Genomic DNA, 12,333 nt, shown 5'->3' on the forward strand with positions numbered 1-12,333 from the left:
TTGGCCAGCCAACCAAGCACTAATAAGACACCAGAGCTTATTTACTTCAGTCCTTTAGAACAAACCTGCTTTCAGGATTTAGGACCAATGTCTGTTTAGAACAGTTTCTCTTAGGTATATTTCAAAAATAACAATGTCCATGGACATTCATAAAACAAGGTATGCTTTCACCTGGTATTGTAGTTTCTTGCTTCTGCTCAGACTGGGAATTGTCTGTGGAAGTTGCACACAAATCAGATTATTTCTCAGTGGAAACAGGCTCATGAGGCAGACCCTGTGTGCATGACTGTGCTCAGATTTTGCAGAATGATAAGCATTCCTCTCTATTTTTTTAATTTGTAATAATTGTGTTTATTTCAATTTAAGTCCAATTGAATGCACTTTTATTGATTATAAATTACTTTGAACCAGGTCCTCTCTTTTCCAGCTTGTTTTCTGGGGTTTGCTAACAGTACTGTTTCCTAATGAAATGCTCCTCATGTTCTGGTAACCTCTATAGTTTGTTGAGTACATTCCTGCCTCCCGAAAGTTGAGGCTATGGCTTTTACCCACATCACTGATGCCACTGTGGTTTGGCTAAAGGCGTCCACAAAAAATTGTCCAACCATTTTGAAACAATTTTCTTCTTTGTTTCACTTCTTTGGGGCACCTTTTCTTCTGGGAACATAAGGAATGAAAGGAATAAGCTTCACTGCTTTTGTCTGCTGCTAATCTGGACATGAGGTGTGTCAAGCAAGTGTTCCACATCCTTAGTCCTTCCCTGCCCACCTCTTTCAGTGGACCATCTACCTCAGGAGAAAGCCTGGTGCCACAAGAATGGTACTTGTGTCCTACTGGGGCGGGGCACAGGGGGTAATCCTTACACACGGCAACTGCACAGGGGCTGGGGTGAGCCCTGCTCTCTCCCCAAAACAGCATTTTGTCTATTTTTGTCTGACTAGCAGAGTCAGCACTTTAGGAAAGCCTACGTAACAGTTATATTGGTCTGATCCCCCAAGGCCGTGTCCACAAGATGAATCCACCTAATTAAATCTGACACAAGTTGACGGTGACAGGTCTTTGTGACAAAAAGCATTAAGTGACTATCCTCATGTTGTTTGACATTTGAGAGTCTTTTTAATATGTTGCTGTTGCAAAGACAGATATCATACCTGTGTCCATGATGGTGCAGCCACAGTCCTGCTTTCCTTTCCAGGTAAATGGGGGATAAGTCCTCTGCTCAGACTGGGTGAGATCCTGAGTCCCTTGCATATTCTTTGCTGGGTTGTAACTGATCTGTATAGAACTGCAGGGAGAAATTAGTGCAGGAGACCTTCCTCCTCCTTCCTGTGAATGTTCCAGCCCAATGACAGTGAAATGCTATCTTTAGGCTTTCTGCAAGCCCTGATTTAATGTTCAAGGTCGTTTCCTTTACTTACCTAAGGTTAAAAAAAAAAGCCAAAAACAAACCAAAAAACCACCCACTACTCATTTTCCAAAATGACTGAAAGTTCTTAAGCCTACCCAAAACAAAGCTGGTCATGAATAAAAAGCTGAATGATGGACAGGGTTATCCAGCCAGACCTCATTCCCAGTATGCTTGCTGACAGGTTGTTGTTCTTGAATGCTCTGAACTGCAGGTCTACAGGATACTTTGCTTTCAGCACAGCAGTAGAGCAGGACCTGGAGACTGTTTTAGAACCATCATCATGCCTCATTATGATTGCATTCCAGTGTGAAAAGTAATATATGTGATGTCAGGGAGTTTCCATGTTTTGTGCTGCCAGAAAAGCCAGTGGAAGTGGGAATCCAGAGCCCTTGAGAACTGGCCACCACACACAAACTGACATCCCTATGTCAGTTCCCTGCCAAAGCTTCTTCTGGCTGTGGCTGGTCAGATGCCAGTGCAACCAGGCCTAAAATGGAATTGAAATTTTAAATAATGACAGCCTCAATTTAACATGGTTCTTAAGTGTTTTCATAACTTTAGCACATCAGTTAAGATCATGGAATTTAAGTTTAGTTATCTATACACACAGCAAGAAATCTTAAGTCTTATTTTATCTGAAAAACTGAAGATGATAAATGTGGAAAAGAGATGGAAAATTGTTGGTAATGGGTTGCATCTCCTGCTGATTTTTAAGCATGTATGTGTGTGTATATAATTATAAATTACAAATAAAAATGTCTTGGCTCTAAGTGCTCATATCCTGTGTCAAACTGGATCCTGAATGCATCTCATGACGTGGCTGAGGCATGAAAGCATTTCTGGAGATGTTATCTAACTGACAGTTGTGCTTTCATTCTATTTGCTAACTACACTTAATACACTGTCTTTTCTGAGTAGCCATGTAGAGAGAACTGCTAAGTTCATTCCTGTCCTTGCTGTAGAATTACATCTGGCCAGGTCCATTGCCAGTTTCACAGCCAACTACTAACCCAAAGTCTGTGTTCAGCACAACACAACCCTCTGAAATACAACATTCTTGGTTATCAAATAAAGAACTGCAAAGAAGAGACCTTTTGTTTCAGAAACTCTGAAGCAGAAATTAATTTATTCTGTAGAAGGTACACTTGACATTATGGTGTCAATTCAGTGGTAACTGGACCCTCAACTGCCTCTTTCCCTTTTAGTTCAAGAGGCATCATTGCAACCCAGTGAACTGCACTTCTCCAAAGGGATTGAGGATTGCGTGCTGGAGACTTTCTCCACCAGCAGCGCCCTGACAATGCCTGGGCAGAGCACCATATTAGGCAACAGGCCGTGGGGAATGGCATGTGGGGACTCCAGGGAGCATGCCTCCTAGGGAAGGAGCACAACCATAAGCTGCTGGTTGAGAGTGCAGAGCCCTGTCCTGGCTGACAAGCCTGTTGCAGAGGTCAGCCAGAGAAGGGCTATCATTCTTTGGGGAGGTGGAAACTACTCGGAGCTATTAATGGTTTTTTTCCTGGCTGTCCTCAGGAATGGAACTGTAAGCCAGGCATGACCATGAAAGGGGTTGCACATGGCCAGAAGATTATGTTGAAGTATCTCCCATGTCTCTGCCACCCACAGTGCCTGGAACTTTCCCCTTTTCTTTTTTCTTCCCACATTATACTTCAGGTCTCTTCTTTGAGATCCATTCTTGCCTCAGTTTTCTTAGCAGTAACCTGAACAGCCTTGAATTATGGTTTAGGAAACAAACCGCTGACTTCTTGGTCAGGCTTCAGTCATTGTCCCAGCACAGAATTGCAGAAGAGCTGAGATTGGAAAGGGCCTTTGGAAATGGACGTTTGGAGAAAGTGTAGTCCAAGCTCTCTGCCAGGAACAGGGTCCGACAGAGTAGGTTGCCTGTGAGAGTGCTCAGGTTTTGAATGCCTCCTTTTGTTTTCTACATTACTGAGACAAGGTTTAGACTATAATGATAATGTTTCAGGTCTGGTCTGTGCTGTTTGGCTAACATCTGTGCTGGGTCATGCAGGACTTGTAAGATGTGTGATTGCTGAGCAGCATTACAGTGTTGGTGAAGACACAGAATACCTCTCAAAAGGAAAGAAAAATTCAAGGCAGGTCCCTCAAAAGTCTCACAAGCCTTTCATCTGAGAGTGGAAAGTGCTATAATTGTTGAGTTTTTAATTATAAGTTTGTAACTCTCACTGGGGAGCCAGGGAGGGTTTTCTAATCCAGTGTTCATAAGAATACTCCCTGTTTCTAGCTATTAAATTTCACAAGGAAAATTACACAATCAGTAATTTTCTGCTATTACTTTTCCATGCAAGAAACATACTTCCATGCCACAATGATGTCTTAGCGGAATTTTTTACTCTCAACAGAAACAGTCATGGTAGCAAAGCAAATAGGTTCCCAGACATACTCCTAGTGGTACAACTTTCATGTTTCCATATGAAAATTTTTCATATTTTTCTCGGCTGCAAAACAAAACTTAGTATGTCAGTAATTAGACCAGAAAAAATAAATTGCTGTGAATCTATGTAAAGATATTTCATTATTTTCACACTCTGTGTGTTGGTCTTTAATATACTTCCTTCCACTCTGCGTGGTGGGTGATGTGATCAGAACATACAACACAAGCTCTTTCCGTGTAGCAAGGGATTCTCTTTGGAAGCTCTACAAGGATTTGGTATCTGTGTATGTGACTGGAAGTTCCTAAATCATATAAAATTAACACACTGAACTTAAAATTATATTTACACTAAAAGTATTCCTCCCTTTTAAGCATTAAAGGGATTTATTAAGAATGAGAATTGTGCTTTAGTTATATTTAGAACTGAGTGTAAAGGAATAGCCTTCCCAGCATTTCTGTGTGACAGCAATTGAAATTTTTTTCCTGAATCTGACCTGAGGTGGGGTACCAAGGGTTAATGTCCACAACAGGACAAAGGTTAGTAAGAGCCATCTACTCTTACAGTTCAGGGTTCAAGCTTTTTAAATCTTTGCTTTTTACAAATAATTAAAATGTAAGTCAATGCTAGTGCCAAAATATATTGCTGTTTTCAACCTGTCTAGCCTCCTAAAGCTTTTAAGTGTTGACAATAAGCTTCCTTTTCTCTTTTAAAAATATATTTTAACTAGTCAATTTGTTCTTATGTTTTTAGGTGGGAGAACATGTAATCCCAGAAGGATAGCATGTAAATAGGATTAAAAGCCTGGTTTGTGTATCACACGTTGGAAAGGGAAGTGATTTACATTAAAAATCATCATTGAAAGAAAGAAAACCCAAACATACTGCAGGTTCCGATCAGAGCAGCTAAACTGTGGTGGTTCTTTTCTTATTTTATTTTCTGCTTGCACTGAACATTGAACTCTAGATCTAATGGTGTGGTTGAAAATTAGATGAAGGTCTCTGGATTCACTCTGCGTAATCCCCTGAAGTTAATGGATCTATTACACTTCAAAGTTCAAATCATATCTGAAAGTATTTCTGTTGGTGGAAATTTTGCTTAATTCTGCACGTGAGTGAGAGACCTTATCAGTCTCTAAAACTACCTGAAAGGAAGCTGTAGACAGGTAGAGCTCAGTGTTTTCTCCCAAGTAACAAGTGATAGCACAAGAGGAAATAGCCTCAATTTGTGCCAGGGGAGGTTGAGATGGGATATTAAGAAAAATTTCATCACTGGAAGGGTTGTTGAGCACTGGAACAGGCTGCCTAGAGAACTGCACTCAGCACCCCTGCAGGAATTTAAAAAATGTATAGATGTGGTTTTGGGGGATGTGGTTTAGTGGTGACTTGGGACTGCTGAGTTAGTGGTTGGACTTGATGTTAAAGATCTTTTCCAACCTAAATGATTCTGTGTTTCCATTAATATTATCTATTTCCATACTGAACAAGTTTACTAATTTCTCTTTGCCTAACAAGAGCTTTAGGCCTCTGACCTTGTCACTCTGAAGTTGTCACATCTTGCGTGTGTGAAAGCAAAACAAATTTCACAACTGCATTTAAATATTAAAGAACTCAAAGTCAACAAACATATACCAAATGTATGAAAAATATTTGCTTGTACTAGAAGCTCAATATCTGTCTTTTCCTCATTTTTCAGAAACTGAAAATGAAAGTGCACCGCCACCTCCAGGTTAGTGTAAAAAATGCTGATTTGAGCTGTGCCACTAACAACAGTTGCATGAGACGAGATAGTGCATAGCCATAATATGGTTTGTGTTCATTGTCTCTCTGAAAGTAAGAGGACAGTAAGAAAAGTAAAAAAGCCTGCCCAGGTAAGAGATCCTCACTTCACTTTGCCTGAATACTGATTTTTCAGGCTCAATTTTTGTTTGTGAGTGACTAGTTGTTTGCTTAATATTGTGCATGTCCTTCAGGATACAGGTAAATCAAGGCTGCTTAAATTATCTGGTTAAATTATGCTGTCCTCTTTGATGCTGGGCAGCACCTAATTACCAAAATACCCCCTTTCATTTCACCTCAAAGTACACCGTGAGTAAAGTTGACAGAATCAAGCATGGGATTCATTTCAGCCCTTACTTTTAGCCCTTTGAAAATTATGTATCATGTCTAAGTAGTTCAACAGCTCCGCCTCTGAACAGTGGAGCGCATCCTGGGTCATACATGCTCATCAATGGGCATTTCCCAGGTATCCTATCTAAAATGTCTCTAGATATCCATGTGCAGGCAATTGCCCTGAGGAGTCTGATTTACTGTCTAGAATGGAGTGGCTGAGTTCCAGGAAGCCAAAGTTAGGTGGGAAGAAACTCACTCATAAGGACGAGGGCTCCAGGTAAAGCTGCAACTTTGCAAAGCACAAGAGTTCTCTTTAGTGTAGCTGGAAAGGCAGGCAAGCCTTTGCCTTGTGCCATTGAGTAACTTCAGTTATTTTTTCAGATAATGTCGATATATAATGTAGATATGTCTATATATAGATATCTATATAGACAGATAGATAGATATACAATGTTGATATATAATACATATATCTACAATATGCATGTCCAATGTAACCATTTGGTATTATTCTCTGTATAGCAACCTAAACAGCAATTCCAAACAGAAAAAATACCCTACAAATGTTAAATCTGCCTTTACTTACTGTCTTGATAACTGGCATTTTACAAGCCTGATTGAAGATGTCTTTGTTTCAACAATACACACTTTGATTAAAAAATGACAAAGGTATCATTTGCCACAAGTAGTTTCATGGTTAAATTATCCACATATTATTTTTTTATGTGATGAACTCTTTCATATTGCATATATTTGTGAGGAAAGTTAATTGGTTTTTAATTAATGATATTTTACTCAACCATAAAATTTGTACAGTTAATATTAAACTAATTAATTTCACCCTTAGGGTCTTACCTGATATACTTTGTACTTGAATTCATGTTTTTAATCAATCAAGTAGAACTGTAATGAGAAACAGCTTTTTAATACAGAAAGGAATAGCATCTTTGAAGCATTGCGTTTAAAATATCTATTAACATTTTCAAAAAAATACCATCTTCCTTTCTATTTAAAAGCACAGGATTAAATACAAAATCACTTCTATAATCTCCTTTCTTTTCTCCTTAACTGTTTTTCTTCTGAAAAATAAGTAGGGTGTCATTAGGCCCTTTATGTTAGGCACAGACCAAACTGGGATATTTCCAAGCTGGACATGCCAGTCACTTCTGGCTTCCTTCTGCCTGACTCAAGATGCTGTTATCTTGTATTATCAAGTGCTAATACACAAAGAGGGAAGCTGGTTTCAAGATCCCAAATTTTATAACTTACAAATAGTTTATTGGACATAACCAAGCATCTTGAACTGCACCAGGAAATTTTTGGGAAGTCATTGTGAGAGGTCTTTCCATATCTCAATGTCAAGCCACAAGTGTGGAGCACTTTGACTGATGGACTTTTCAATATGTAGACATGCTACCATCTGCCAAGATCAGTGAAATCTCCTGATCCCAATTCCTACTGGGAAAAGAAATTTTTACTGTAGCAAAAGTCCCATTAAACAGGAACATCTGGCCAAGATGGACAACCTGACAACTGGAGCTTGGGAATTTAAGGAATCCAGACAGAAGCATTCATGAGTCTGTCACATTACCAGAATGTGGTGTTTTCTTTTAAGTTTCAGCTTTAATTTTCATAGTTACTGTGGCTACACACAAGTGAACAAAAAATCAGGATAATCAGAGTATCAACTGGCTCTTGCAGATGTTTTCTCCATGGAACAAAAATTATCTTAATTCCGTCCTGACAATGTTAGTCTATTGACATCACCCAAACCCATGTTCTGTCAGGCACCTGACAGGTAAGTTTGCCACAAAAAGCAATTGTTCACAGGCAATAGGATATTGAGTGTTTATACTTTGAAGACAGAACATTATTTGACAAGATTCTAGATTGAATGAAGTAGGAAACCAAAAACAATAAGAATCTTATCAAATCCTGAAATAGAGAAAGTGTGTTTAAAGCACAGTCCAAGTTTCCTCATACAGATGAGGTCAAAAATAATTCACGTTCACTTGCTTGGAGTAGAGGACCGGCTGGCAGTTCTGATCAAGAAAACTAAATAAAAGTAGTCTTGGCAAGACTGTTGATAATGATGAAGATGATGATAAAGAATTAAAGAATATCCTCAATACACTCTCTGTACTTTTTCTTAAGGATAACTGAGTGGCACTAACTCATGTCTGATCCAATTTCTTTCCAATTAACAATGATATGTAACTCGTTTCAAAAGCTTTTGCAAATAAGCCCAAGAACAAGAGACTAACAACTGCTGCTTCTAAAAAAACCCAGTTGTTTTGTTTTTTTTTTCCACGGAGTCCAGGAAGATCAATCTTAAATGACTTGTTCAAAACATAGAAATTGCACTGTTATGCACAGGTTGTAAAATGTTTTATGGGATTGCAACTGTATATTACATATACACATATATCAATCATTCTTTAATGTTGTTTTTCCAATACTAGCAGAACCTGCATTTTTTAATGCTGTGTAAGTCTTTCTTTTTACTTTAAGATCCTCTCAAAACTATACTTGTACTTCCTACACAGAACAAAAAACACCACAGGAGGGTGGAAATGAAAAGGGTAAAGGTAAGTCTGAAACTATACTTTAAAAATGGGCAGTAAAGAAAACTAAATGCTGTTCTGATGCTGCATTGTTTGAGCTTTAATTTAGAATTTTGGTTCTAATTTTCAGAAGTGTGATATGAGGCTTCTTAGATCCTTTTTCTGCATGACTTAGCCAGCCTATGGAAATTATGATACCCATGAATATCTTCAAAAATTCTGCAAACCAGACTGATGCTTTAGCAACAGTATTTATATTGACTGTTCAATTAATGGATCAAATTACAAGGGATTTGCATGAGCAGAAAGCTGTGTTTAAATGAGCCTGGCTGTTGCCCCTGACCAAGCTTGCTAAAACTCAGATACTGTACACACTGGTTGCTTTTAAATAAAGTGGACAATGTCCTATTGTCATTCTAAGCTGTTTCTGTTCTACCACAGAAACTTGATATTATACCTTTCAGAAAGCCCCATAGATTTTTTTTTCATCTGAAATTAAAGATCACACATTCATCTTTCTGTCCTCATTGGGAGCCCAGCAGATGAGCTCTTTTCAGGTTCTGCAAAATGTGTTTGAGGACTGTCTGCTGTGAACAAATAGATAACTGTTCCACCAGCAGTGTATGCAATAATCTGCCCCAGTTTTAATACATTTTTGTGCATGCCGAGATTAGATTCTAGCTCTGTTGTCAATTCTTCTGGTTAGGAGGATACATTTTGAGGGAACTGGGCCAAATTCTCTGCTTTTTGTAGGAGCCCTGCCAAAATAGAAATCAAACACCCCGTCAGGTTATTTTGAGAAGAATAATCTCTTTTTTTAAACTTAATTCTGAAAAAAGACTAAAGCAGACCAAGATATGCTTACAGCTGATGCAATGCTTGCTTTTCATCTGGCATGGTTATGCTTTTTCATGGCAAATCAAGAAATGGTGTGCTTGAAAATGTATTCTGGCTTTTGGTGTCTTCCAAACAAAATCCTCTCTTTTAGACAGACTGGATGTATACTTGATACTAGCAGATTTATTTGGCAAAGGCATGCATGGCTATTTTTCTCAGCAGAGTCAAAATATAAACAGTAAGAATGTGTGATTCAAGTACCCTTTTGAAAATAAGAATGCTGAACCAGGCTTCAGTGCATGCTATTTTGCCAGTTATCCTTGCATTGAGCAATTATTTTGACACACAAAATTTTGTGTGAGTAATCAAATCTGTCAACTTGGTAATGGAATTGCAATTCAGAAATAATTTGCATGCCTAATGATAGGAAAAAAGATGAAAGTCTTGCCTCAAGCTATTCCAACAGTTAGTTCTGCTTGCTTTAATTTGGATATGAGAAAAATGTTTGTTCCCAAACTGAACATGAATGGTGATTTCCTCACTGCTTACAAGCCTACATTTCACTGAATAAAAATGAAAACATGGTAGGTAACTTATCCAAAACTTCTATTATCTTCTTATACATTATTATGTTTCTGTTTTGAATTTAGTGAAGGAGACAAGTATTTTCTAGGAGGAAAAATGTTCCTCCTAAGAGGAACCTGCTAGGAGGATTTGCTACCAAAAATATTCTTTGAGATCCTATTATGGAGAAATTTCCCAGTTTCAGCCTATGGTGGCAGCTGTCACCTCCATAAAAATTCCAATGAAAGTCTGAATATTAATAGATAGATGACCTTCTGCCATGCTCCAGTGAAACTGTCACCTCTGCAAAGCAAAGTAGATGTCATTGCTAGAGACTCAGTAGCAACACTTCTAAAAATTAGTTACAGTGCAGTTGTTCCTATCAGCTCTTGTTTTACTGCAGAATATTACCAAATAAGGGGAAACATATTTTCATAGACTTATTCCTTCAAGTTTGTGTGCCAGGAAAAAAAAAAACAACTTTATAATGGTGAGCATAATTCACAAAAAAGGAAAAGGTTCCGTTCCTCCAACCTGTCTAAAATCATTTACACTTGAAAATGAACAGTTCAGCAAGGAAATTATGACAGAACTAGCTAGACATTAGCTTTATATAAGCTATATGTAAAAGACTTTCTTCAGTTTCAGAAGTAGCAGATGTAGGTACTCCCCTGAATGGAAACAAAATGGGAAACATTTCATATCTGAATTCCACAGCAATTAGGTAATACTTGTGTGCCAGCAGTTGTGACCTGTTTGCTGATAATTTCTGAGATAGACTGTAGACACTGTAGGAACCTGAAATGGGACTGTGCTGGAACCTGGTATCTAGGAAAGAAATCTTAGTAGTCCATGTAAATCCCATAGTCCATCATTTTCACCTCATCCCTAAGAAAATATTAATAACAGATGTTAGGAAAATAGAGTATACCTATCTGTGTGTCTGTTTTACTGTTCTATTTCTTTTTGGTACTTATTGTCTGTGTGAAATTACGTATTTATATTCCTTTGTGTCACTGTAAAGTTATGAAATTACAAACAGTGTGGTAAATTCTTTGTATCTCACAGTTATTTTTCTGTAAATTAGTTCCTCAGAGCAGTAAACATAAAATTTTCTTTCATAAAATAAACCAGTTTTAAAAGATCTATAATAATGCTGTAAAAATTCAGGATATATGTGATCATCCATTTTATTTTCAGAGAAACAAAGTGAATCAGCACAAATCCTTCCAATTTACTACATTGTCTTATATTCATTCAATTTAAATACTTGTGTCTTCATTTTTAATTTTAGCATTATCTTACAGATTGATGTTATAATTTTGTTATAATTTTGTTCCCATTTACTGGAATAATAGTAAAATTTTAATATGAATTTGCTCATTCCTTTTTTTAGGTCCCATCCAGCCATTCAGAGAGCTACTAAAATTTCTGTATATTTTACTAATAGCTTTCCTCTAGGTTTCTTCCAACCATCTACTAAAATGTTCATTGCATGTGTCATCCTTGTATTTTCCCAGGTTTCACTTATCCATCCCTACTAAAACTTCCCCCCTGTGGGTATGTACTTCATTTACCATTTCCAAAGTGCCAAGTCCCCTTGCTGGGACTGCAGGACTCCCTTAGAAAATCAGATTGGTAATTGAAGGCAACTAAATTTGAAACTCTTGATCTTGCTGTGCTCTGTAATTTCAGCATAAACAGTAGAATATAATAGAAAAATAAAATAATATACAATTAATAGCTTTTTGACACTCCTTCACAACGTTGAGTTTGTCAACAATGTGGCTGATGGCAGAATAGCAGCTTCCATTTTGTGTGGGATGTTTCAAACCACGGGAAAGTAGGTCTAAAATTCTTGATACCAGCAGCTTATACATAAATCAGTAATTACTTTATTTTGGACATGTATTTCTACATTTGCTGTGCCAGCAGTCGGGAATTTTAATGTTAAGGTTACACTAAGTGTGTTTAGATTAGCTTCTTTGGAGATGTGGAGAGTTCTTGCATCCAAAAAGAATCTCTTCCAGATGCAGCTGAGTCTGCTCCACAGTTTATGTTATCATTTAGGAACAAGAAAAAGAAACATAATTACCCTATATGTTAATAGGAGTGTGCCACAGACAAAGAATAACGATTTCTATGGAGTAATGCATCTTATCAGCCTACTGTCAAATGAATCAAATTCCCCATAACAAACTCTTCATGCAGCAGATTGAGAAATATATCCCATTAAAAGTTTACTTGCACAAGATAAGGGTAATGAATTAATGATCACAGTTCTACTGACAGATCTGGTATTTTTGCTGTTTTTGTTGTCTTCAAATAGACTTTATTTTAGCATAAACAATCATTCATCACAGAAACTGAATTGGCTATAGCTGCTGAACCAATAGTCAGTCCATTTTGTCCCAGAAGCCTGAGACAGAAGGAGT

General features: G+C 37.6%; 1 protein-coding gene across 16 annotated transcripts in view; it reads left to right on the plus strand.

The window, feature by feature from the left end:
* The window catches only part of MYBPC1 (myosin binding protein C1), a 70,322-nt gene that overhangs the window by 14,914 nt on the left and 43,075 nt on the right, over nucleotides 1–12,333 (plus strand). For all 16 annotated transcript variants that reach the window (XM_038154487.1, XM_038154491.1, XM_038154485.1 and 13 more), the window contains exons 2-3: nucleotides 5,518–5,550; nucleotides 8,480–8,521. In XM_038154487.1, the coding sequence (XP_038010415.1) occupies nucleotides 5,518–5,550; nucleotides 8,480–8,521 (75 nt within the window). The remainder of the gene's footprint in view (nucleotides 1–5,517; nucleotides 5,551–8,479; nucleotides 8,522–12,333) is intronic.

The sequence above is a fragment of the Motacilla alba genome, chromosome 1A, assembly GCF_015832195.1.
Source record: "Motacilla alba alba isolate MOTALB_02 chromosome 1A, Motacilla_alba_V1.0_pri, whole genome shotgun sequence".
Taxonomy (NCBI): domain Eukaryota; kingdom Metazoa; phylum Chordata; class Aves; order Passeriformes; family Motacillidae; genus Motacilla; species Motacilla alba.